Below are 27219 nucleotides of genomic sequence, written 5' to 3'. Positions count from 1 at the left end.
TTGCTTTTACAGTAATTTTTCAATTAGATAGACACAAAATAGCAGGCAGGACCAAAATCAACTTCACAGAACATTACAAATATGGCTATAGTTAAGCCCCATGTCCCAGAAAACCAATCAGTAGTTTAGGCATTGTATATAAATAAGCATCAATTCAACCTTTTACACAAAAAAGACTGACCCCCCCCCCTTTAGTCCATTCCACTTACTGTAGGAAAACTTCAGTTTTCGAAAGACATAAAATTATGCACTTAATGTGTGTGTGCGTATAAAAATTACCTTCTCAAAGTACCTTTTATCTATGAAGTGTAAACTGCAGCATATTCAAAGGTTGCTGTTTCTGATAGCAATATTTGCTTTAAAAAAAAACAACCAATAGCCGTTTGGCTGTTCAAAAACCTGTGTAAGTTTTCCCTGTAGGAAAAGTGCTTTTTGGGGTTCATTTCCACCTATATAGTTGATTTTTACACATTTCTTTCTTCAGGGTTCCGCTGCTAGGCAACTCGCATGCAGAACAAACAACGCTCACAACAGAGAAGGATATCTACTGTTCATTGACCTGAATGCTGCTCAACATAGCAAAGAGCATAATGTGTGGTGTTACAGGCAAATCTCTGTACTAGCATTGAGAAATCACGGGCCCCATCCGCACTATGCATTTAAAGCAGGATCATACCACCTTAAACAGTCATGACTCCCCCCCAAAGACTCATGGGAGCTTTAGTAAGGATGCTGAGAGTTGTTAAGTGACCCCTATTCCCTCTCACAGAGCAATAATTTTCAGAGTGCTTTAACTATTGCTGCTGAAAAACCCCAATAATGGGCAGCAGCTATTTTGATATTTCATGCTTGGCAGGTCTACGTAGGCCCTCTGTGGCATGGGTGTCAAAACTAAGACATGTAATCATGTGGGAAGCTGTTCAGGTGAAAGATACGCCTGGCAATTTAGGCCCCCATAAAGTTTCCTGTTTGGGCCTCATCTATGCTGCTTCTTTTTAATATCTGGAGTATATCAAAGCTTGCCAGTTTATCGAAGCCGCCCAGAGTGGCTGGGGCAACCCAATCAGATGGGCAGGGTACAAATAATAAAATTACTACTACTACTACTACTACTATATTCAGTCAGGCACTTGGGATTCTTTACATCCAAGTTCAACAATTATCTGCAGTTCTACTAGTAAATAAGACTTCTCTTGAAAACATGGCTTAATAACATTTGGCATCAAAAACAAGATGAGTAAAACACTTTCCATCCACAATCATGGTCACTGTAAATCACAAACAGCACCATATATCCATTAACGAACTGTGAAGCTAACATGAAGCCACATATGCAGAATGGTGCATCGCTGAAATGATGAAACTGCATGATAAAAGGCAATGAATGCATGCATTTAGATTATCTTCTTTCTTTTAATTCATGGTATGAATGAGCCTCATGGGTCTTGCACATAACCACTTTGTTCCTTCCTTGGCACAAGCCACCACAAAACTTTAAACAATGGCTTCATATCATGGTTTGTTCTGAAGCTGCTAACCACAGTTTCCTGATTCAGATGTAATGGGAAACTGTAGTTGACCAAAGACGTCCTAACTTGTTCATTCACTCATGTGAAAGGAGGTGTGAAGTAGCCATGAGGTTTGCTTGTATCTTGTAGGCCTGGATATGCCGCCCTTAGGCAGACTAGAGGATGGATCTACACTTGTTTATAACGTTAAAACTGTGTCATTAAAATGCAACATCAGATGGCACTGCAGAGCAGTGAGCGACCGACAGTGGAAAATTGCTATTCAGCGTTATAGAATGTGTGTTTAAAAAAAAAAAATGCTTAGCAGGTTGATGTAGGTCTGGCCTGAGTTCCCCAAATAAACACTATGCCAAACACAAGGTGGGTCATAGTGAAGTTCAGAGGAAAAAATTGGTGAGAGGTAAACTGGTTTTTATGGTCCTGAGATTCAATACATCAAATCTTAACTTCCAGGAGGGTACACGTGGCCTATATCTCTTCACATTTGCACCTTTGGAGAAAATATAGACTCATCCTTACTACTGGACTGATACATTATTTCTAACCTTAAACTTTATTAATTTACATGGAGACAGACCCACCTTATCACTTGATGATAAATATTAAGTATGCTATGCTAAAACTCACCCCCCCCCCCGGCAATTCCCTCTTACAAGGGACTGAACACATGCAGCATAAATTTAATTTAGAACTGAGGCTGCTTTTCTCAGTGTATTATTTATATAAATACAGTCCTTCCCAATGGGCTTCACCACATTTATTCAATCTATATTATACACACACACACACACACATCTTATGTATCTTGTCTTACATATATATATATATATGTATGTATATATTATATGACTTATATGTACATTTTTACAACCCTTCAAAATACACTGCATTTATATACAAATACAGCTCACCAAGGGGATTCATACAGTAATTTAAAGGAAGTTCTTCATAAAGCAAGGCAGTTTCACATCCCAAAGATGTTGAAGAAGCAAATGATAGCAATATGCCCTATTCGGTCGTAAACATCATACGAGTCCAGCGCCCCGCCTGTCTGGAACTCCTGTAAGCATCAATTGGAGTTTTCAGTGGGGGGGGGGGAAGCCTGGTAAGAGACTACCAGCTGATGAAGAAACACATGCACATTTAATAAGCAAAGGGGATATGCAGGGTATAGTGCTTTAGTAAAAATATTCTGGGGTGTTTTGTTTTTCTTATTTTGGGGGTGGGGGGCTTCATTGTCTTTTGTTTATCTATACCAAGTGCAGTGTTGCTCCCAAGAGGACAGAAATGTTGGAAGCGCTGTTAAACAACAGCCAAAATATACCGGTACTCTTCCCTGGAAGAACGAATGGCTTCTTCCCTAGAGACACATTTAAATCCTGAGGACAAAAGTAATGAGAGGTTTTTGCGTTCACCGCCTTCATTTAAAAGCCCCGCAAGAGGCCCCAACGAGCTTGGTTTTAGATCTCGGTGAGAGTGAGCTTGTAAGATCCAGCCGCCTCTTCAATCTGTAACTGGAAAGTATCCTCGTTGGAATAGTGCTTCACAATGTTATCGTCCATATTCACCAAGATGCTAAGGAAATAAGAGAGTATTAAAAACGGGGCGCTTTAAAGCCTAGCGGAAACACACCAAGTGGGGCAGCACAAAGCTAGACGGACCCTATGGGCATCATCATCATAATCTTCTAGGTCAACCTAACAAAATACACTTCTGTGATGAACAAAACAGGACCCAGGTCCCACGGGGAAAGTTACCTACATTAGGTCTCAAGGTTCCCTTTGTTCTCTTGCCAACTGTTAGAGGGAGTATTGGGGAAATTTATGGATTTATTTATTTTTCAAATAGGGGCTGCTTTCTAGCAAACCACAGAGCAGATTGAGACCAGTTAGAGCAGGGTTTCCCAAACTTGGCTCTCCAGCTGTTTTTGGACTACAACTCCCATCATTCCTAGCTAGCAGAACCAGTGGTCAGGGATGGGAGTTGTAGTCCAAAACACACACACACACACACACACACACACACACACACACACACACAGAGCTAGAGAACCAAGTTTGGGAAACCCCGAGTTATAATAATAATAAATAATAATTTTTTATTTATTTATACTCCACCCTTCCCGGTTTAAAAACCCGGCTCTGGGCGGCTAACAGCAAATCTAAAACATTGGTTAAAATGAGACTTAAAAACAGTTAGAGGTTCAGCCTGCCAGACAAAATCTGGCAAACACTAACATACTCAAAGTGCTTGTTGCCGTGATACCCTCAGGTCCTTGCTACCCAATGAGGAGGAAAGCTACCTACAATTTCAAATTTGCAGTTACATCTATGCTTGTTTATCAAAAGAAACAGTTTAAGGACCAAACATGTGATAAGAACAGAGGTGGGTTTACTGCAGCACGGCCAGTTCCGTCGCACTGGGTGCTGAGCCTAGGGAGCGCCGCAGGGTGTCACAACCACAACATAGTGAATTGAGCAGAACACAAGAGGCTGTGTGTGTGTGTGTGTGTGTGTGTGTGTGCGTGCACGCACACACACACACCAAATTTTGACCCCACACAAGACACTGCTGAAATTTATCAAGTGATGTGGACTGCAAACATGTACGATATCGAAAAGCTGTTCCCTTTCACAGCACTGCTGTGGGCCTCAGATTCTGTCTTGCCTATGACCTAGAGCAATTGGTGGTCCTCAGACCCCAGGGGACCTGCATAACCCACCCAGTGGGTCCGTGGCACAATTCACGTAAAAAAAACTACCACAGAGATATAAAAAAGTAGGCTTGGCTTTTGAAAAACCAGGGGGTTTGCAGTACTTAGCTAATTGGGAACCATTGTCCTAGAGATACCACTTCATCTTGCTGAGAGATTGTTTCTGGGTATTCTGACAACATGCAACGAGTACAAGAAAGGGATGTGTTGTTGCTGCATTGAGAACTAAGTGATGATTTCTTTTCCCTTAGCAAAACTATTTATTAGTGAAGAGTAAAGACTTAGCACACAACCCAGGGTTGTTTTCTCTCTCTCTCCAGCAGCTGAGGAATCCTGCAGTGAGGGTGGGTTCACTTGGATGAGCTCAGTTTTGCATTCTAATTCTGTGTGCAAGCTGTACTGTCAGAGCTCAATATCTTGGGGAAACAGTATTGCTCCTGTTCAAAACAGGTTCAGTGTGGGGAGAAGGCAGATCTGTGTACAGAGTGTGAAAAACAACGTGTAAGACGCCATATCTTGCCTGCAAAGCTGCAGAGGGATAATATTTTCAACATACTCACCCTTTTTTACATTTCTTGAAGACTTTCCCAATTTTATCCAAAGGGACATCGTATTTGTCAGATATCTAAACAAAGGAAAAAGGAAAACAATTGCAAAAATGAAGTAATAAGACGTGAAAGAGTCCTCACAAATTGCATTTGGAGTTTGCGTTAATATTCAAGCTATGTGCTAACCGTGGTTCAGGACTGAAACCATGGTTTGAACTTCCAAACACACAGCAGTGAAACCAAGATGCAGAGCAGCTTGTCTTCTCTCACAGTCTATCCTGTCAGATTTATAAGTTCATTCTATGGCAGAGCATCCTCTGATGGCAGAGGAATGCCTGTAACTATACCTTGGTCAACTATGGCTGGCTCACTTGCTACACATTCAGTGGTCAGAGATTATAGGATGTGCAGTCCAGCAATAATCTGGAGGTACACAGGTTGAGCAATCCTGCCCTACAGAAACCAAAAATTGGTCAAATATTTTAATTATTGGCAATAATGAACACCTTTTGCTTTCATAGTATCCAAACCTTCTATTCAAGATGGTAAGCTTTACAAAAGAGCACAATCTTCCCAGTGGTTTTTAAGCAAGAGATTCCTACTGTGTGAACTGAGGGTGTGCAGGCTTGTGAGAGAACAGTATGACCTCAGTCAGTAAATGTCAGAGACTCCACCTGGCTCTCCACAAACATCTGAAATAGTTGTAAAAACATATGGACACCTTCCATGCAGCCCAACAGCCTGTTCTCACAGAGGCCAACTAAGATGCCTATAGGAAGCCAGAAGTGGACTCTCTCCACTTCTACTCTACAGCTACTGGTATTCAGAGGAGTGTAACTTCTGATGGTAGCCATTGATATCCCCACCCACCATGAACTTGCCTAAACCTCTTTCCAAGTCATCCAAGTTGGTGGCCACCAATGCAGTGAGCTCCGTATTTTAATTACGTGCTGTGTTCTAAGCAAACCAAAAAGCAAGCAAGCAAGCAAGCAAGCAAGCAAGAAAGAAAGAAAGACACTGGTGTTATTCTGGGGGAATGCCATAAAACAAGAGTAGAATGCTCTAGCCATCCAGTCCACAGACTCCCCTCAGAAAGTCAGAGTCACAAAGCAGACTGAGCGGCTTGTGGAAGATCATTCTACAGTCTCACCCAACTGAAGACCCTGGGAACTGGAGAAAGGATTTTTTCCCCAATATACAAGATGGCAGCCCAAGGCCATGAAAGGCACTACACAGCAGTTCACAAAAGAATAGCCTGCTGGATCAGGTCAATGGCCCATCTAGTCCAGCATTCTGTTCTCAGTGGCCGAACGGATGCTCCTGGGAAACCAGCAAGCAAGATTCAAGCACAAGACCACTCTTCCCCTCCTGTGGTTTCCAGAAGCATTGCTGCCACCAAACTGTGGAGGCAGAGCATAGCCATTGCGGCTAGTAGCCATCAATAGCCCTGGTTAGAGGATTATTTCTGGGTTTGTTCTAATCTCAGCACCAAATGCTAATGTTCATTAGATGGCAGGGTATTTTGTAGCAGCATAGTTTCTCCATACTTGTGCTTTGGTTTCCATTTGAGAGGAGCTTATGTTGCAGCCATCGAGTTATGTCAATCACTTCCCACCCACCCACCCACCCCCTCCCTCACCCCACACACTTTCTCCTTAACAGCCAAGTTTACACAAGGCACAAGGTTAGGAGCACCTCTTGCATGCAAGACATTTCAAGCTGCTGTGAAGGAATCTCAGATCAGGGGGTGGAATCTGAAACCCAAGGGCAAAAGCTTCTGAGCCTTCCCAAAGGCTTGGTTCAACTCCATAATCCTAGATGGAGGAAGACATAAGGCAGACAAGCAAAGGCAAACAGCCTTTTTAAGAAAGGGAAAATAAAGGAAAACAAGGAGCAGGGTTTTCTATATGAGCTGTGTGGTCAGTTCTGGTTAAAAACAAATTCCCAGGCTGAGCATTTATTCAGGGATGCCGTGTTCTTTCATTCCAAGTGTACATCTCCTCTGGTGAGCCACTGTTTTGCATCTGGTTCCAGGCCAAGGTGTTCAGATTAGGAAACAAAGCAGATTCTTCTAAGCATGAAGTCTGTCTTGGACTACAAATCCCATCATCCCTGACCATTGACTAGGCAGATGTGAATTGTAATCCAGTAGACATTCAGAAGACACCATGTTGGCAATTGTTGAGATACTCCAGTTAAATATAGTCTAGCTCATACATGTCAATGGATCTACTCTGGGAAAAACGTAGTTGCAAACCTGAATTCAGGGGATATAGTGATAGGGGTGATCAGGGTTACTGGAGTTGTTGTTATGGGGTGGGCCCAGGGAGACCAAGACCCATTTTTGTGTGTGTGACGCGCCTCAGAATTCCTTGTCGGACACACTGCATCCCACAAAATGCAATGTCAATGAGAAACACACACATACAGCCTCCCACCAATGTATTTTTACTCGGAGACCTACATTTGCAAATTAGCACCTGCAGGTTTTGTGCAAATTTATGTCATGGAATCTGGTGCTTTGAAGCTCTGAAGCCACCTAGCAATTGTTTTGGCCCTGGGTTCCTTTTTTTGGGTGGGGGGGAATTGACTGGGGGTGAAATGAACTGCAGTGGAAAAGATATAAAAATTAGAGACCCAGGGTGTTGATTTTTCAAAATGTTTCAATATTAATTGCATTCAACCTTGGGCTAGAATGCATCCGCGAATGATTCCTGTGTGCCTGCATTTTGTGACTCATGCCTCCCTCCTATGCTGCGTTCCACCACTCCTATCTGACCCTGAAAGTGGCACAGATGGCAGGATGTTTTCCTGCGTCTGCTGTGAGTTGGCACTAGCTTCTCCTTGAGAGGTTCTAGGGAGATATATGGGAAAGGAATGTCAGCAAACCCTTACTGAAGGTCTGGTTGCCTAGACAACTGCCCGATAAGTTAAAAGCTGAGACCACAGGTTTTGGAAGAACCCCAAAGGAAGTTGATACCAGTGTGGAGTCATGTACTGTATCTTTATATCCTTTTACCTGTAACCTTTCTTGATGTATGTAGAAGAATGGTTGATGATTTATGACTCTTTGCTGTGTTTGAACTACTATGTATAAGCTTTGTTCCGATTTGTGTTTGGGCAATCTTTTCTAACTGGTTCTGGCTGGCAAAATGGAAATAAACTGGCTCCCTAACTGGATCTGCTGACGCTTCCTGTAATTTTCTTGGTTCCATGTTTTACTTAAAAGCTGTTCCCTCGCTGTGGTAATGAATTTGGTGTAGAAGCCAAATTCTTACCGCAGAACTGAGGACTCGTCCACAAAACTATTGTATTTTTAATATTTTGTTGGGAGCTTCCCAGAGTGGCTGGGGCAGCCCAGTCAGATGGGTGGCACAACAACAACAACAACAGTTAGTATGCATGTCCCACACCTAGAAAGCACAGATCTGAGTGGTTTTCTGTTCAACACCTCTACTTGCAACACAAATAGGATTGCCCTGTGAAAATGTCCCCAACAGATGTGGCTGTTTTCATCCCACATTCTCAAAATATATTATAGGCTTGATAGTTTCTTGGTTAAGCTTTGCAACGAAGTAGATTTTTTTATATACCTATGAGTGTGAAGAAGCATACACAAAGAATATCTTCATCCATTATGCAGCATGGGGTGGGGGGGAAGAGAGAAAGAGAAGGAGACAGACAAAGCATTTTTAAAGAACCTGGTACACTGGCAAGACCTGAGCAAGAAAGGTCATTCACATGAGATCAACACTACTGTCTGCCTCATTACAGGAGATTACATGCTAATTTTGGCATAGAAAAAAGTCAAATTGCAGGAACTTGCAGTTAAAGAGGTCAGCCACGAAACAAGGATCACTTTCTGTGTCAACAGAAAACTAAGGCACATGCTGTTCTCCAGAGGACGATGGGGTGGACTAAGTGGCTTGTCTGCATAATGTAATCCTGATTTAATAAGTCAGGATATGCATCAGCGTCATGCACCCACATGCAGTCATTTACACAGGTGGGGAAACAAACCAGGAAGTCACAGTTCACCAATGGTCTCATGTTGTGTGCAAACCTGGAATTATGATGAATGGCTTCGAAACAAGCCAGGATATGAGAGCCAGCTTTAAACCATGGAAGGACCAAAGAAGTTTTGTGCAAGGGCATAAAGATCATGCATGTCCTGGCATATTTGAGGATTTGATGGCACAAACTGGGCAAATCTATGGGTTTTCGGTGGCTGTCGTTTCTGTTCTCTTCTTCCCTTTCCTATTAGCAAAGTACATGAGATGCATGCAAAGAGGACACACAAGTAACCAAAGCTCTTGCCTTCTTAGTTCATAAAACATATCAGTGGAAAATCTAATGTTAATGTTACACTGTGTTCTTTCTTTTTCATCCAAAGGGTCATTTTGGTAGTGAAATTGGTTTTAACGTTCCCTCCTTTCACTTCCATCAAAGAAAATATTTGCACAGGTTCAACAGGGTCCAGAGTTGGTGCAGTGATTCAAGCACAGCTGCAATTTTAGGCTTAGGGGGAACAATTCACTAGGCATTTCTATTGTTGAAACCAATAGGACAACCACACCAATTAGCAAGGTTATATCCCTGAAGTACAGAAAGCTGGGCATCTTGCTTCTCCAGCTTTTACTAAAATTTGGTGCTAGAAAAGCTTGTAAACTTACAGCTTCCATTAGACCCTTCAGAGATGGACTCTTGAGCATCAGTGCATCAAAGACTTCTTCCGATTCCTTTCGAACGTACAGCAACACTAGAACAACAACAACAACAAAGTCAATGAGGATTTAAAAAAAATCAGATTGAAAACAAACATTAGGTATTTATTAGTCAAACAATAAATGAGATGCTATAATGCGACACATAACTATTTCAGGCCAGAACAATCAGAAGCAGTACTTTAAATCCATTCTCATCAAACCAGGTAGAAGATTGATAGAGTGTGGGCCTGCCTAGGAGGAAACAGGACTGGATAAAATTCTGCACTTAACTCCTCATAACGGACACTCCAGGGACTTGTCACAATAAATGCTTTCTTTGAGAGCAACCCATCCCCCACCTTGAGAATGAGGTGGTTCTTCTACTCTCAGAATTCCAAAAGTCAAAATATGGTGACATTCGGCTGGACATTGACTGGATTGCTATGATGTCATAGATTGTTCACATATATTCTAAACTACGTGAACAAAATTAAACTGGGTCCATCAACTCAGTGCGCTAACAGCAGGTCCCCCAAAATGCACTGATTCAGGAGAAATCAGAGTTCTTTGGGAAGAGGGATTGATTGTTAAATCACTCAGGAAACTGCAGCTCTGTCTCCTAACAACTCTCAGAACCCTTTACATACCTGTGGCTCCCAGGATTTTGGGGGAAACCCAAGACTGTCAAAGTGATACAATACTGCTTTAAATATATAGTGCATATGGGGCCTCTGTTGAAATAGTTGCTTTCAGCAATTACGGTAAAATTTGTGTATAGGTACAGATGTGAATTCATGCAACTAACCTCCCTCACCCCTACATTCTAGGAATAGCACAATGACTTGGGCCAGGGCCAAGTGTACCTAGACTGGGTGAGGGACTCTGTTATTCAGCAAGCTGGATTTGTGATTGTTCTGGTGGCATGAGAGACTCATCAATTAGGAAATTCTGTTTACTAGGTATTTTTGTCCCATCTATGAAGACCTTGCGCCATTTCACCATTTCACGTTGCAGCAGGGAGCCTCAAGTGCTTGGGATGTGTCACCGCTGAGGTTCAAGATCACACAAAGCAAGGAAACTGAGCACAGTATATTGGCTGCCCTTAATTCACCCCTCTGAATGAACACTATCAAAGTTCTATTTGCTGTAGGCGATAACAGTACCGCACCTACAGTTTCAGTTTATATTAGACCTATACTAAGATACCGGTCGATAGGGGTGAATTTAGGGCAGCACTGCCAGTCTGAATGACTTCCATGAATTGAAGAGCTAAAGTGCAAGGCTGAAGTGGATTAAAACTGTAATATGCACAGCTTCCTTAAGTTCTCCATGCAAGCCGGTGACCTGTTTTGTTACTTGCTATAATGCAAAAAGCAAGCCATTCATTCATGTTGTGGAAGATGACAACGGAGTGGGGGCGGGAGTTTTCATTTGAGTGAATGTTTCTCTGGGTTTAGAGCTGCTTCATGTGGTATATTTTGTACTATGTATTTGATTCCTCCAAGTCAAAGTGGCCAGGTGTGGGTAGAGGACTTTTGGATCCAGCCCACGGGCCAGATTCAGTTCCCTGCTCCTGTAATACGTCAAGGGAACCTGGCTCATACACTGGCAAATTTAGCTAACACAAGCCTGCCTTTCAGAATCCATACTGGACTATTACGAAGTACAACCCAAACAGTGCTTTCTTTTCCTCCTGGTTAGTGGCGTTATTTACCTCTCTTTGGTTCTTCTATTCGAGACAGCTTAACTGGGGTGGCAGCAAAATCATCTTCATTGATATAAGGCCCCCTCTTCATGGCAGAGCTACAAGAAAACCAGCCAGGCCATCAGATCACTCAATCCAAAAGCTTGCAAGACCACTTGCCCCAAACCACACCTATCAGCTGGCTTCACTGGTGACATCAGCCGATGGGCAAAAGGACAGTGCTTAATCATGCAATGTCTGCGCAGTCCTGTTCCCAGCAGGGAACAAGAAAGCGGAATTTTAATCCCTGTTCATCTGCAAAACAGGTATTAAAAGTCCTCTGCAAAAGTGCTCTTTGGAGCAGCTTGCGGGCAAGCTTTTGCAAAGGATTTAAGACATCTGCTCCACTTGAAAGGGAATATGGGGGCTCTCTCTTAAGGAAGAGGAGGAGGAGGAGGAGTTTGGACTTGATATCCCGCCTTTCACCTCCCTTAAGGAGTCTCAAAGCGGCTAAGCCAGTGTGGTTAAGAGCGGTAGACTCGTTATCTGGGGAACCAGGTTCGTGTCTCCACTCCTCCACATTCACCTCACAGAGTGTTTGTTGTGGGGGAGGAAGGGAAAGGAGAATGTTAGCCGCTTTGAGACTCCTTCGGGTAGTGAAAAGCGGGATATCAAATCCAAACTCCTCCTCCTCCTCCTCCTCCTCCTCCTCCTCCTCCTCCTCCTCCTCCTCCTTCTTCTTCTAACAATCTCCTTTCCCTTCTTCCCCCACAACAAACACTCTGAGATGAATGAGGCTGAGAGACTTCAGAGAAATGTGACTAGCCCAAAGTCACCCAGCAGCTGCATGTGGAGGAGCGGGAAAGCGAACCTGGTTCACCAGATTACAAATCCACTGCTCATAATGATTACACCACGCTGGCTCCCAGGCTTTTGCAAGGCTTCCCCCTCCCCCTTTAAGTCCCCACTGTCAGAGGCTTAAAGCAGAAGTGTAGAGAGACTTGCAAAGGGCAAGGGATTTTGACAGGTGGGCATCCCTGCTACCCTGCCAATCCAGTGATTTTGACAAGTGGTGGACCCACCCACCTGTCACATTTGGCCCACAAGGCAGATCCTGATAAGGATTTGGCCCATGGAGGCAAAAAGTCCCCCTCCCTACTTTAGATGTTGTTTAATTCCCATCCGTCCCAGCAGACATTGGCCAATGGGTTTGCACTCAGTAACACCTAGAGGGCCATGAGTTCCCCATCCCTGAGTTAACTAGAACAAAACAGTGCGTTCCTCATTCAAAAATATTTAGCGGCTCTGGAGTATGGAAGTGGTAACAAATCTTACCCTTCGCCCTCCAGTTCTTCAGATGCAACAGGAAAGACCTAGAAAGGGTACGGAGGGGGGGGGGAGTCCAGTTATTTTTACATGTTCTGGAGAAAACTTAATAACCGATCAGTACAATTGTGTTGCATGTACCCAGCAACCATGACAACTGGTAGGAAAGTGCTTTGGAAACCATTCAGAACTAGCCACTGTCTGCTACTGGTTTGCTTTCTTCCTTTATCCATCACCAACCTATATATCTCCCATCTCACTGTTTGCCTAAGCTTGGAGAGGCTCCTGCCCACTGCTCCCTTCCTTACCTTCTCTCTATCTTCCAACCCCCCCCAAAAAAAAACCCAGTGCTTTCAAAGTGCTTGCCGAATGCCTACCACCCTGGTTTCTCAAGAATTCTCAGCTACTCTTGCTCTCCTGTTCACCCCCATATACTTGCTACTCAACCCTCTTTCACTCCCCCCCTTTGTCTCCTCCTGCCACAAACACTTTTTATGCTTTGAGAAATAAGTATGCTTTCATACTTCTTTACTATCACCCTCCCTCCCAGATACAAAGCAAAAGAGGAATCGTACATGAGCTCCCCGCTGAAGATTGGAATAGTGAACGTCAGGTATGAAGAGAACCGGCTGAGTATCAAGGTCCATGAACGGCTTGAAGATAGTGATATCTGTACGCTTGTGGGACGGAAGCAGCGGCACTTTGACGTCAGAAACTGTTGGAAAGAAGAAGAAAATAATAATAATAATAATACGTTTGTTTCTCTCTCTCTCTCTCTCTCTCTCTCTCTCTCTCTCTCTCACACACACACACACACACACCTCCCTTAGCACCTGCTTTCTGAAGAAGAGCCTGTTTTATGACTTCTTGCCAAGTAGAACAAAGTAGAATGGAGATCCTGGGAGTGGATTTGAGACTCTTCCCTATACATTCTGCTGCAAAAATTGGCAGGCCTGTTATATTATGAACCCAAAGACAAAGGGCCACAAGTGGGGAGAACCCTGTTGCACTCCTGTCTTGCTTGCAGGCTCCCCACAGACATCTGATTGGTCATGGTGAGAACATGACACTGGAACTACATGGGGCTTTGGTCTGATCCAGCAAGACTCTTTTTTCGTCCTTAACCTGCCCCATGGAACTCCCATCTCTATCTGTGCAGCCCTGCCCTTGACTCCATTTATTAGGACTTGTCCACACTTGAGTACTTGTTAGCTGCAAATCCACTTTGTCTCCATTCAAAGTAGACTGGAGCAGTCTGTATCCACATGTATTTGAATCTGTACATCAGGAGCAACTTTGGTCTTTCCCATTCATACCAGGAGGTGGTCCCTTTTGTGTTCGTCCCTGCCTTCTACGCCGTGCCCCCAAAACATCACAAAAACAAATTGGCTGTGATCCAGAGTGGAGTGATTTGATTTCCCACAACTTCTTGAATTATCCCCATATCAGGTACCGTAAACCCAGATTTACAGGGTAAAAGCATTGAGACTGGCGTAGTTGCAGGCTAACGCCATGTGGACTACATAAATTAAATGAGAACGCAAACAGCTGTAAACACACAGTAAACTCTGGTGGACAAACCCTAACCACACAACTAAAAATGGGTTGGGATCTAGAATATTGTTTTGGGAGTCAACTCAAGGACCTTGCTAGGACTATAAGCAGGAGGATAAATGTATTGTTGCATGCCACCCCAATTTACAAGCGGTGCAACATTCCAGGTGTTCCAGGCTTCATGTTTCATTTTGGAAATGAGGCATGGAAAGACTGTGGTGTCTTTATGATATATGGTTTATTTACACATATATACAACCAGATCCTATGATGGAGGAAATTCACAGCATGAACACCCCAGCCTTGGATTCAAACAGAAATCAATCACTGCTCTCTGCGTTGCTCTGATTCTCTATCTAGCTTTCTGCTTTACTTCTAGGTCAGTGCTCCAAACTCTCATCTCTAAACTCTGGCTTTATCTCTTGAGAGGTGGGGACCCCGCACTCATATGCCATCTGGCACTCATCACCCAGGCTATCACCTTACCAGGAGGCTTGTGTGGCTATTCCAAGAATTAGAAGCCTTGATTAAATTCTAACACTTACTGGATCCAGGGATTAGAGCGGCCTGGCACCCAGTTTAACATCCCCAAATTTATAACATCAACTTTTGGATGCCCCAAGGAACATTCAGATATTCCACCAATACACCATTTCCAAACATGAATGTATTCAAATGCATCTATCTCTACTTCCACCTCAGAAAATGCTGTTAATAACAGTTATAGTTTGTGAGGTGACCCTACATTCATGCCTTGGTGTAATTACATGAAAGTTGCATTTTTTTTGCTTGACTGCCTCTCGTCAAGCTGAACACGCCTAACTTAGCAGGGGCTAAATAAAGGTTCAATTCCACCAACACCATTATTGTCTGCCCCACATCAGCACACCTCCCCTTTAAGGAAAAAACAAACCCTGTGCTTTATGCTATTGCTTGCATTTCAAATTTAGATTTAGTTGAAATTTTCCACTAAATGAAATGGCACTTTAATATTTCCTTTATACCATTGCTTGCATTTCAAATCAGATTTAGTTGAAATTTTCCACTAAATTAAATGGCACTTTAATATTTTCTACTTACAGGCATTCAGCTGGGAGCTGGGGTCAGTACACTTGCCTTTTCTTTTGCTTTGTTTTCGTTCCTCATCCCTGATCTTCCTCTCTGCCCCCTGTCAGGTAGAAAGAAGAAAGGATATGTAAGGTTCGCGGTTAGCTGCTCATGAGTAAACAGCCAGGACTCCGCTGTTTCCTTTAATGATTTTATTGTGCAAACTTTGTACAGTGCAGAGCGTAAAAATTCATGTCTGTATCAAGCGATGTCAGAATCCGGGAATGGCCCCTTCCGGTTCTGATGCCAACGAAAGAGTTTTGGTATACGAAAACCCCGCCTTCCATCCTTTCTTTTCACCCCACGACATCTTTGGGGCGACGGAAATTGCGTTTCCCCTGTATCGCCCTCGGGACTGGGGGAGTGTTGGGTCTCTCTTGCATCCCCAGAGCATCTATTCCCTTTCTCCTGTGAACTCTGCCCCTCCCCACTGGACATCTCGCTGCTCTTTTCGCTACCAGAGGAGGAGCTGCTGGCAAGGTGGGACTGGGGCTCCCTGTAGCATCCGGAGTGCCCTTTCACCACCTTGCGCTGCACCGGGGACAGTTCCCTGACAGGATATTTACAGAGGCTTGGCTTCCTCGCCATTGAGGTCAGCATCCCTGGTTCCTCCCAAATCAGGCATTGTGGAAGTCAGTCACGCTTGGAACTTCTTCCTCTTTCAGAAGTCATTGAACTTGAAACCAAACCCATACACAGTTCAAATCATCAAAGTCATAGTAAGTCTAACTCTTTGAAGATGGAGTGTTATGGTGTTAGTTATTACATGTAATCTTCATGACTGTTTTAAAGGGTGGCAGGCAAGAAAATTGTTGCTGCATCTCTCAGCCAGTATAACTGGTGTCTCTGTTTTATAATCAATAAAGAGAATTCTTCTTACGTCAGAGCAAGGCTTGAAGTATTATGGATAATATATTAGAAATGTAGATTGCAACCAAGTATGAATGATCAATTGTTGCACCTGCCTTGGGGGGGGGGGGGAATTCAAGCCAGAAAATAGTTGTAAGCATTGTTTATGTCCCTTGCCATAAGCAGTGAGGATCAAAACAATAGCTTGAAGTAGCTAGCTTTATACACAGGCAAACCCACAGAATAAAAACAGAATAAATTGATTTGTCTCATTTAGAAAACAAGCAAAGGATGTATTCAGGTTTGGTGTGAAATATCACTTTTAATTTGGTATGAATGAATGAAACTCTATTTGCATCAGCCGTCGGCCATAGTAACGAAAGAACATTGCGATATACACAGAACAAAGTAAAAATCCGATTATATAACACACAGTTTAGGGTCCTGAATCAGCAGTCAAATAGTGGACCTTATTATGTGCCCTATTAAATTTTTTATTGATCAATACCTAAAGTAGAGCAGACTTATTTTATTGTTTTAAAATGTTACTTTCAAAGCTTCCGGATGTCACATTTGCTCAAGTTCCTTTCAAAGACAAATGATCCCATAACAATACCAAGGTGGATACGGTCAACCATGTGTTATTTAATTGCAGTTCTAATCAGGGGGTTAGAAAGCATATAATCTATCCCCTCCTGAGACTGTTTCAAAGTCAATCTTTAGAGACCTTCTTGAGGATTTTTCTTGAGGCGGCTAATATTGTTATTACTGAGCAGGTGCCAATTTTGTTAAGGTTGTTCTGTTTTGTTAGACTTGTTGTGATTGCTAGTTCTACGTTTGTCTTCCTTCATAATAAATTTTATCGAGGCTGTGCACTACTACTGCAGAGCTTTCCAAACTTTTCATGTTGGTGGCACACTTTTTAGACATTCATCATTTTGCAACATAGTAATTCAGTTTTCCTAGCAATTCAGAGGTTAAACTAACCCCTTTCCAGACCTGGGAGGAGTGAGGGGAGCATTCGCACAACACACACCTACACACTGCAGCTGACACACAGTTTGCACTACCATATAGTGGATATACTCTTTCTGCATTAGGGCTGGGTGATATATTGATAATATCGTCCAAAACCGGTCTGAATTCCACATCGAGATATCGATTTCATAATTTCTGACCTGGCAATATATCACAAATCATGGCATGTGTGCGAGTGTGTGCTATGCAAAAATCACAATGAGGGGGAAACCATGAAGCCAGCCAGCCAATGCCTCTACAGAGCTCCATCCTTATTTCAGACATTGTGATATATTAGTATATCACAATGTTTAGCTGGTGATAAACCAGATATTGCCCAGCCTTACTCTGCATAGGGTGTAGCTTTCCCCAACAAATACATAGAGCAAAACAAATGCATGTAAACTGATCTTGTGTAATTTTGAGAAAGCTTGCCTCTCCTTCTCCAGATGAGTTGACTGTACACACACACACAGAGAGAGAAAGAGAGACAGAGAGACAGAGAGAGAGAGAGAGACCAAGCAATTATTACAATTCCTTCCAAGTGCCTAGCTGCCTAGTGGGGCAAAGTTTTAGGTTAAACTACTGGCTACAGGTGGTAAAAGGTAGGTGCGGCCGTAAAGCCACAGAAACCCCAAACTGAGAGCATGGAAGTTTGTATCTTGTAAACTTGCATCTTGTAAGCTAATCAATAAAGATGAAGATTGAACTTTGGTTGAAAACAGGCCCATTTGGCCCCAGCGTCATTGTTTTTTCCCCTCAACAGCGAGCAGCCTTGGTTTGTTTTTTTAAAAAGTAGATTAAAAATAAACAGATCAACCTTGTTCTTCAATGTTTTGCTACTTGGATTTAGCACTACATTTTTTTTGTTAATGGGGACAGTCTGCAGGACAGAATGACCGCTTAACCCAGATTATGTAGAAATGCCAAAAGAGGGAAAGTAGGCCAGAGTTGGCAAACTAGACGAACCACGCTGCTTTGTTCCTAAAATACTTTTTGGGGTGTGTGTGTTTTTTTTCTTATACACATCTTTGTTTGTTTTTTTCTCTCACGTCCCCCCGCTTTTCTTCTCTGTATCACTTTATTTCCTTATAATTGCAGTTCCTTCAATAAAATATTAATATTTAAAAGTAGGAAAAATGTTCCTAAAATAAATGTTGCTTTTATTGTTGGTTATTAATTAAAAGCCAATAATGTCAACAATTTTATCTCTCTTGGTCAAGAATTAGGTGTGTTTTGGATTCCATTTATTTCAAAAAGTTTAACAGGGCTGAGAATTCATTTCCTGAGCAACTGATAGTCGTCAGGTAGTTGACATCAATGTTCATGAGGTATGTGATGCTATTGTGTGTGTGTGTGTGTGTGTGTTAAAGCAAGCAAATGATCAGTGATGACAAGACAACAATAATTAGCTATGGTTGGTGGAATCTGTGAGATAGCTGGCAGAGTTCTTCATTTTGGTTGGTTAGCAATTTCATTAAACACCTCATGGTTATAAATAAGAAAATCTAGCAGGTGCTCATATTTTTCTGTTTGAAATGGAAGGTTCATAGCATCAGTGTGTGTGTGTGTGTGTGTGTGTACACACACACTTCAGACTTTTCACTTGACATCCTTTCCAAGTGATTGTTCCCTCACCAAATCTGTAAATAACACAACACTGAACGAGTCTCAAAAAGTAACTGGTCATCTTAATTTCCAAGTGGTGAAGACAGTTGTTGTTTTGAATTGTAGTTTAGTCCATCAACCTCATTTCTTACAAGACAAGCAGAAAAAATAAACAATTTGAACTGTTTATTTTTCTGCTTGCCTTGTAAGAAATGAGACTGACGGACTAAACTAAAGAGGCACAACATTCCTAAAGCTTTCATTTTACAGACTCCATCAGCTTTACCTTGTCACAGAAGACTTTAATCTGGCAGTAAGCTCTGTGGACTGGCTTGTTGCTCCTGTTGTTGTAGCTGTAGGTGTCAATCTGGAGATTCAGAGGAAGCCCTTTGACACCTTTCTGAGATGAGAAGTCTGTGCTGAGGCAGTTTACGGCAATGAAGACCTGCAAACAAACCAGGAAAACCCATTCTCATCAAAAGCAGCCCCAAGGAACTTTTACCATCTTTTTTTTTCTGCTGCAGCAAGAAAATTCATCAGTACTGTATTCAGCCACAAACAACAGGATATATCGTGCAGATGACCCACTAGAAATCCAACGAAGTCTAACAGAGTAATCCTATGCATGTCTATTTGGGATGCAAAATCTATGGGCATGACTGCCAGTTACGTGCATCCAGAATTGCAGACCCGCCAAGTGTCCCTATTTTCCAGGGACAGTCCCGGATTTACAGAAGCCGTCGGTGTGTCTGATTTGATCCCGGAATGTCCTACTTTTCCTTAGGGTGATTTTCATCAGAGTGTATGGAGCTATGGGACCCCCCAAGCAAAGGAGATGAGTAACTAGACAACCTTTAGAAGACAACTGAAGGCAGCCCTGTATAGGGAAGTTTTTTTTAATGTTTAATGTTTTACTATGTTTTTATATATGATGGAAGCCACATGACTGAACCCATGATTTCGCTCCTGAGTTCCAGATGTGGTCAACACATCTTAACTTCAACAGTGGCAAATGTGAACCCATTGCCAGGATTAGTTCCTTAACGTGGATGGACACCCGTATCTCTATCTGGAACCATGAGCTGTTACACACAACTACAACAGAACAAGGAATACAAGTACCAAAAAAAAGAAACCCCAATCAGATCTTTTGCTCAGAAGAAACGTTCTGCTGAATTTCAGTATGTCTCTCCTTTTAAAAAAGGCATATTTATGTATATTCGTTGGAGAGAAGAAAAGGCAACCTGAAATACCTGTTCTGCTTGTTGCCAAATGTTAATTCACTCTTATACCCTCAAGGGGTTTAGAACCACCATTTGAGACCCACAACTTTCACACATTAACTGTGGGTTGATATAACATGAGCTTAATAGCCCAGCATTACAACTGCTTCGGCGCTTGGGATGCCCTCGCCCAACCAAGCACAGAGTCAAAGAAGTGACACTGTTCCAATAACAAGCGACAAAATAATTTGATTTGCTGCACCTCTTACCTAAAGGTAAGGGCTGGTTTTCTTCAATACAAGGTGAAAATCAAAACTGATCAGCGGTGAATGACTGACCCCTAGTGGAAATAACAATAGCTGCTGCAATTCTAAAAGGCGTTCTCTTCCTAACGATGGGCGATGATAATCATACTCAGTAGACTTAATTCCATCCATTTCGGTGGTTCTACTAAGTACTAACCCACAAAAATTGCTAGGGAACCCCAAAAGGACCAGGCCTCCAGTCAGAAAGTACATGCAGTGCTGTTTTTCTAGAAAAAGAGGTGCCGGAGCTCACCACGAACTTTCCCTTTGTTCTCTTAGAATGACAATGGTGCCTTCTGCTGGAAAAAAAGCCCTGTGTCATTTTGTCCAAAAGCTAAGTTTTGAAGCACATCCTCAGTTGACCTCATCCCTGTGTTAGAGTGGAAATAACTCACTTATGACCACAAAAAGAGTCAGATAGATTTGACGTCAGGACTTCCAGAAGGCAAATGTCCCTGCTTGTGGCCTAAATACATTATATGAGGTAATTTTCTAGAGGTACCGGTAATTTTCTGGATCAAGGACGGGGGATTATTCCACCTCGTATCAGTCCCGGCCAGCTTGACCAATGGATGGGAACAACACAGAGAGAGCTAGTCAGAAGTTTCTCCCTTGTTTCCAGAGGTAGTTCCCACCCCAACTGGATTTCTAACCAGTTATCTTTGACAACTCTAACCAGACCTGATCTACATGCAGGTTTCATTTTAATTAGGAATTGTTATCTATGTAACGTCTTTAATGAACGTGGTACCTTACTGTCTAATGAGCTCACTAGCTTTCTTGCAAGCTGTTTTTTTGAAAAGCTGGTTTTGCTAATCAAAGCTTTTACTCATGCTCAAGAGGAAGTCAAATATACAGCTAGGTAATATTTCCTTCAACAATGGCTTAACATTTTTTTTGCAGCTGGCAGTGACAATGTGCTGACAGTTTTTTTTTTTTAATTTAAGCAGTAAGTTGTCAGCAAACACTAGAACTCAGGGGTCATCCAAGAAAATGAATCAGCTGTAGATTCAGGAGAGACAAATGGAAGTCTCTCTTATGTGGGTCAAATTTATGGATCAGGTGCCTTTCAAAGAGGATTTAGACCTACTTTCCCATGAATATGGCTTACCAGCAGTTACTAACTTCAACAGCAAAATAGAACCTCCATCTTGTAAGGCAGTATACCTTTGAATACCAGATGCTGAGGACAAATAGGCTGATGCTTCCATGCCCTGCTTATAGGGGCTTCCTGGACTTATTTGACTAGCTGTTATCTTTGCAACACAAAGGGAGGAGTTGTTCTCTGTACTTGAAACTCTGGACTGAGCCAGCTTGCATGTGTCATAACAGAACACAGATCCATGATTTGGAAAAGTACCATCCTTCTGATGAGGAAGTTTTGCGTGTTTAATTAGAACTCTTAACCCAATTACATTCTGTTTCCTGATGTGAGAACAGGGAAGAACTGCTATGGGAAAGCAGCCTAGCTGTTGCATCTGTTCCCTGAGGTAGTGATTGAACTGAGGTGGGATGGAGGCAGATGACTCATTGATGAAATCCACAAGTTTATCTCTAACCTCTACAAATTTTTAGCTCAGTCAGGCTCTCCCTAAAAGCATGAACTAAGGAGACAAGTGCAGAAGGTAAGGAAGGGGCCTAGAGAAAAAAGCAGCCACCTCTTTTTTAACATCTGTTTGGATTATACAATCCAATGTTGGTCATTAGTGTTGGGCTCGGTGTTCACTAGTATGCGGATGATACCCAGCTCTACCTCTCCTTTAAATCGGAACCAGTGAAGGTCCTGTGTCTGGAGGCAGTTGGAGGATGGATGGTGGCTAAAAGATTGAGGTTGAATCCTGACAAGACAGAAGTACTTTTTTGGGAGATGGGGGCAGGCATGTGGGGTAACTGTGCCCCTGAAGGACCAGGTGCACAGGCTGAGAGTCATTTTGGACTCACAGTTGTCCATGGAGGTGCAGGTCAATTCTGTGTCCAGGGCAGCTGTCTACCAGCTCCACCCGATACGTCAGCTGAGGCCCTACCTGACCGCAGACTGACAGCCTACCTGACCGCAGACTGTCTCTCGCCAGAGTGGTGCATGCTTTGGTTATCTCCCGCTTGGACTACTGCAATGCGCTCTATGTGGGGCTACCTTTGAAGGTGACTCGGAAACTACAACTAACCCAGAATGTGGCAGCTAGACTGGTGACTGGGAGTGGCCATCGGGACCATATAACACCAGTCCTAAAGGATCTTCACTGGCTCCCAGTACGTTTCCGAGCACAATTCAAATTGTTGGGTCCTGACCTTTAAATCCCTAAATGGCCTCAGCCCAGTATACCTGAAGGAGTGTCTCCACCCCTATTGCTCAGCCTGGACACTGAGGTCCTCCTCCAAGGGTCTTCTGGTGGTTCCCTCACTGCGAGAAGTTACAGGGACCAGGCAGAGGGCCTTCTCGGTAGTGGTGCCCTCCCTTCAGATGTCAAGGAGCTAAAGAACCATACAACTTGTAGAAGACATCTGAAGGCAGCCCTGTATTGGAAAGTTTTTAATGTTTGGTGCTTTATTGTGTTTTATATATTCTGTAAGCTGCCCCGAGTGGCTGGGGAAATCCAGCCAGATGGGCTGGATATAAATAGTACGACGACGACGACGATGATGATGATGATGAAGCAAGCCCATTGAAATAACTTCACTGTCATTTGTCATTTCAATGGGTCTACTCAAAGTACAGCTAACCCTTTTTATGCTTGCATGAAGATAAATGAGTAAGAATCTTCTTATTAAAAGCACCTCATCTCAGACATCATTTAACACTGCTGCTTTTCTGCTTCTCCAAAAACTAAAGACAGCATTTGGCTGGGATCGTAAGCTGCCAAAATGACATATTGTTCTCTGAATCTGTGTCTTAAAGGAAAAGGAGGGCGAGTGACTGCACCAGGTACTTCCCCACCCAAGAACTGCCAGAAAAAAAAGAAATATACAGCCTCAAAAGTTGTTGGACATCTTCAGCCTGTAGAACAAGATTCCTCTTCTGACAGCCGTTCTCCTTTTTCGGAGGGCACTTCTGCATTCTTGGCTACATTAGAGTTTAGTTTGCGTGTTGTTTTTGAGCAGAATTCTCTATGTAAATTTTAAGGAGGTGGCAGCAACTTACAGATGGGCTTCCATTAGAGCGTGCATCTACATGATTTGAGCCCTTCCAATACAGACATAGCAGAGAAGTATTGGGTACCTGTTTCGTTGTACACAAAGTGACTCTTACATGAACAAATAAATGCTTGGTGCACAACGTAGCATTCGTATGTGCATATAGAGCACTGTCCTCCACAGAAGGAAGAAACAGAAGTCCCTGCATGTGCAAGGCATCTCATTCTTAGGTCTCACAGCATTATTGGCTATCCAAGACACCACCCTCCAGTATTAACTGTTCAAAATATACCTCAGCAAACTGTGCATTGCTGCCATTATGTTTATGCATATGCATTTATGTTTTATTTTATTTTATGCATATGCATTTATAACTCAAGTGTGGGCTAAATATAGATCTGCAGTAAATTCAAGCATCCATGTCCAACTAAGATTAAATCTCTAGAGCAGGGAGGTGGAACCTGCAACACTCGACAGGCTATTGGATCCAGTTCACCTAAACCCCAGCCAGAATGGTCAGTGGTCAAAGATGATGGAAATTGCAGTCCAAAAACATCTGGAGAGCCATAGGTTCCCCTTCCCTGATGTAAACACTCTGTTCGTTCGTGTTACATACGCCCAGGTTACGTGGTGCAACCCGGAACAGATCACGTACGTAACACGGGGTACCACTGTAACTCACACTTACAACATTTTAGCAAGGCAAAAATAGGTACAAAAGGGGGGACCTTCCAGACACAGGAACCAAGAAATGGGTTGTTGTTCTCTGCGCACCATGGGGGAAGAATAGCACCTGCCACGCAGACAAAATTAAGTGCACTCAACCATTCATAGTGCTAGATTAGCATGCCACATATTTGGCTATAGATCACCAAATCATAGGGGACGCGGGTGGCGCTATGGTCTAAACCACTGAGCCTAGGGCTTGCCGATCGGAAGGTTGGTGGTTCGAATCCCCGTGACGGGGTGAGCTCCCATTGTTCGGTCCCAGCTCCTGCCCACCTAGCAGTTTGAAAGCACATCAAAGTGCAAGTAGATAAATAGGTACCACTCCAGCGGGAAGGTAAGTGGTGTTTCCGTGCCCTGCTCTGGTTCACCAGAAGCAGCTTAGTCATGCTGGCCACATGACCTGGAAGCTGTCTGCGGACAAACGCCAGCTCCCTTGGCCTATAGAGCGAGACGAGATGAGCGCGCAACCCCAGAGTTGTCCGTGACTGGACCTAACGGTAAGGGGTACCTTTACCTTTACCTTTTACACCGAATCATAGAGTTGGAAGGGACAACAAGGGGATAACTCCCTGCAAGGCATGAATCTTTTGCACAACATGGGGCTCAAACCCACAACTCCGAGATTAAGAGTCTCATGCTCTTCCACCTGAGCTATCCCAGCTGATTAATGTGTGCATTCCCTTAGAGATGTTTTCTTCCCCCACACCCTGATAAGGATCAATAGTCTGTAAGTTTGAATGAACTGACAATACGAGAATAGATTTGTCATCTCATCATGTACGATTTATATAATTTGTTTTAAATTGTTCTTAACGTGGCATTTTAAATTGTTGTGACCCACCCTGGGCAATTTATTAATTAATTGATAACATTAGGAAAGGCATGATTTGTAAAATTCACACCACATCATACTGGGGCGCATATTTTGCAACTTAGTAAATGCAAGATCAGGTGACACCGAACCAGGTGGTGCACTCCAATCTGCGGGAAAGGCTGGTAAAAACAAAATGGCAGGCAGGCAGGCAGTTTCCAGGGAAGGCATATGAACCAACCATAGTATGGCTTACAAAGACACAATGTCCATGACAAGTGGTGGTTACAGTTTCTGGCAATCAGCTGCCCTAATCATAGAAACATAGATTTGTAGAGTTGGAAAGGATCCCAAGGATAATCTAGTCCAACTCCCTGTAATACAGGACTCTCAATCTGGAGGGCACCAGGTTCTTCATCCTTGCCATAAGTCTAATCTGCCTAGCCTGAGGATTCAGTGAAGGTGATGACATAGAATAGAAAGTAGATGTGGTGCTAGAGGACCACTTCATTGGTACCCCCGAGAGGCCAGCTCCATCAGGCCATTCCTTCCCTCAAGCATCACACAGCGGCAACCACACCATTGGCTCTTTGGGGAGACCAGCTCCATCAAGCTCCTCCCCTCCTTGAACTCTTTCCATTCCAGCTGGCAGGGGTGCCAACTTGGATAAAATATTGGGAGGGGGGCGCAGGTAAGCCCTGGCCCCACATAATCGACCACAAGACACGGTGCATGCTTACCATTTGAATGGCAATGCCCATCAACTGGGATGGGGGCAGCCCCCTCAAAAAAATTATGGGGGTGCAAAGAGACCTCAGCCCCTAGGAGCTGGCTCCTATGCCAGCTGGAAATTATACGCTGCACCTAAAAATGTTTCCTTTTTCCTCCTCGTTCATTTCTCCCTTTGTTTTTGTGAATTTAAGATTGTAAGCCTGAGTTGGCAAGAGATGTCTTGGATTTTATGAGGCTTATTTGACAAAAGAATGGAGTAAACACACTGTGGATAAGCAGCGAAAGTGGCGTTCCTAAAACACTGCGAGGAAGAATCAGATGTTACACCACAATCCAAACCACATCCAATCAGAAGCAAGTCCTAATGAATTCAGCGAGGCTTACTCTCAGGTAAGTGGGGTTAAGCAGGCAGCTGCAGTTGAAGCAATTAATAATGCAAGGCAGGATTTGAAACTACAGTCAAAGGAGGAGAAAAAAAGCTGAGGCTGCAATTTTACTCACTCTTACCTGGAATGAGCCCCAGAAACAGAGAACTTAAAGGGGAAGCATGCAGAGGATTGCACTGCTGGTGTCAATGCTACACTCCCTCTCATTACAAATGCCATTAAAGCTTGATTGACTCATCCGCATGCCTCCCATTTAGTTTCATCCTCACCAAACTGGTATCTCAAGACAGGCAAAACCTGTGGCAACACCTTCCTTTAAAGTGCCACATGACTAAAAGCTTCATTAAGAAGGCATTTCTGTGGCCACATCATGCAACATCTGCAGCCCAGGAAAATGAGAAATGACCTACTACTCTTATTAACCTAATAAATTAACATCATGCAAAACACAAAAAACACCTGGGGGGTCAAATTGCAGGAAGCAACACACCTTCTTCAGGAAACAAGTTAAACAAAAACATAAAATCCCACAACTAGAAGAAAGGGAGCTCATTGGTTTATCTTTGGGAAGTCCTTCGGGGAGAGGGGTTCCTTTATATAGACAGACTTTTACTTCGAGAACAGACCCAAACATCTTCTGGTTGCACACTGAGCAGAATAACAACGACATTGGTATTTTATTTACATGGCATTTTAAGGTTTTCAAAATTCTTCACCACAAATTCTCTTAGTAATGCTTGCACCAGGAATCAGGAACTTGTAGCGATGTGGAATACAACTTCCATTATCCCTGACAATTTGCCATGCTTGCTGGGGATCTGATGGGAGTTGAATTCCAACAACATCTGGAGGGAAACAGGTTCCCACCTCTGGAAGGTAGGCCAGCATTATTATTCCATATACAGTGGTACCTCGGGTAAAGAACTTCATTCGTTCCAGAGGTCTGTTCTTAACCTGAAACTGTTCTTAACCTGAAGCACCACTTTAGCTAATGGGGCCCCCCGCTGCCACTGCGCCGCCAGAGCACAATTTCTGTTCTTATCCTGAAGCAAAGTTCTTAACCTGAAGCGTTATTTCTGGGTTAGCGGAGTATGTAACCTGAAGCGTCTGTAACCTGAGATACCACTGTACAGATTTATTTGGGGGTGGGGCTGAAGTCAAGGGAAAAGAGGCTTGCTGAATGCCACAAGACAAAGTTCATAAGCAGGGCAAGACTCGAACCAGGGAAGATCCTGTCTCACATCTTGTGGGAAATTGCAG

General features: G+C 43.2%; 1 protein-coding gene across 3 annotated transcripts in view; it reads right to left on the bottom strand.

Annotated features, from left to right (window-relative positions):
• Positions 1–1819: 1819 nt before the first annotated feature.
• Positions 1820–27219, bottom strand: part of GRHL1 (grainyhead like transcription factor 1) — a 61416-nt gene continuing 36016 nt past the window's right edge. For 2 of the 3 annotated variants that reach the window (XM_033143089.1, XM_033143088.1), the window contains exons 9-16: positions 18928–19086; positions 15141–15228; positions 13082–13221; positions 12516–12553; positions 11211–11299; positions 9464–9549; positions 4803–4867; positions 1820–3104 (exon numbers count right to left, since the gene is read on the bottom strand). In XM_033143089.1, coding sequence (XP_032998980.1) covers positions 2990–3104; positions 4803–4867; positions 9464–9549; positions 11211–11299; positions 12516–12553; positions 13082–13221; positions 15141–15228; positions 18928–19086 — 780 coding nt within the window. In that variant the 3' untranslated portion in view covers positions 1820–2989. The remainder of the gene's footprint in view (positions 3105–4802; positions 4868–9463; positions 9550–11210; positions 11300–12515; positions 12554–13081; positions 13222–15140; positions 15229–18927; positions 19087–27219) is intronic. The other variant, XM_033143090.1, reaches the window with a different exon arrangement.

Source organism: Lacerta agilis, chromosome 3, assembly GCF_009819535.1.
Source record: "Lacerta agilis isolate rLacAgi1 chromosome 3, rLacAgi1.pri, whole genome shotgun sequence".
NCBI lineage: Eukaryota > Metazoa > Chordata > Lepidosauria > Squamata > Lacertidae > Lacerta > Lacerta agilis.
Note: the sequence above shows the minus strand (reverse complement) of the source record. Positions and strands in the feature narration are given on the sequence as shown.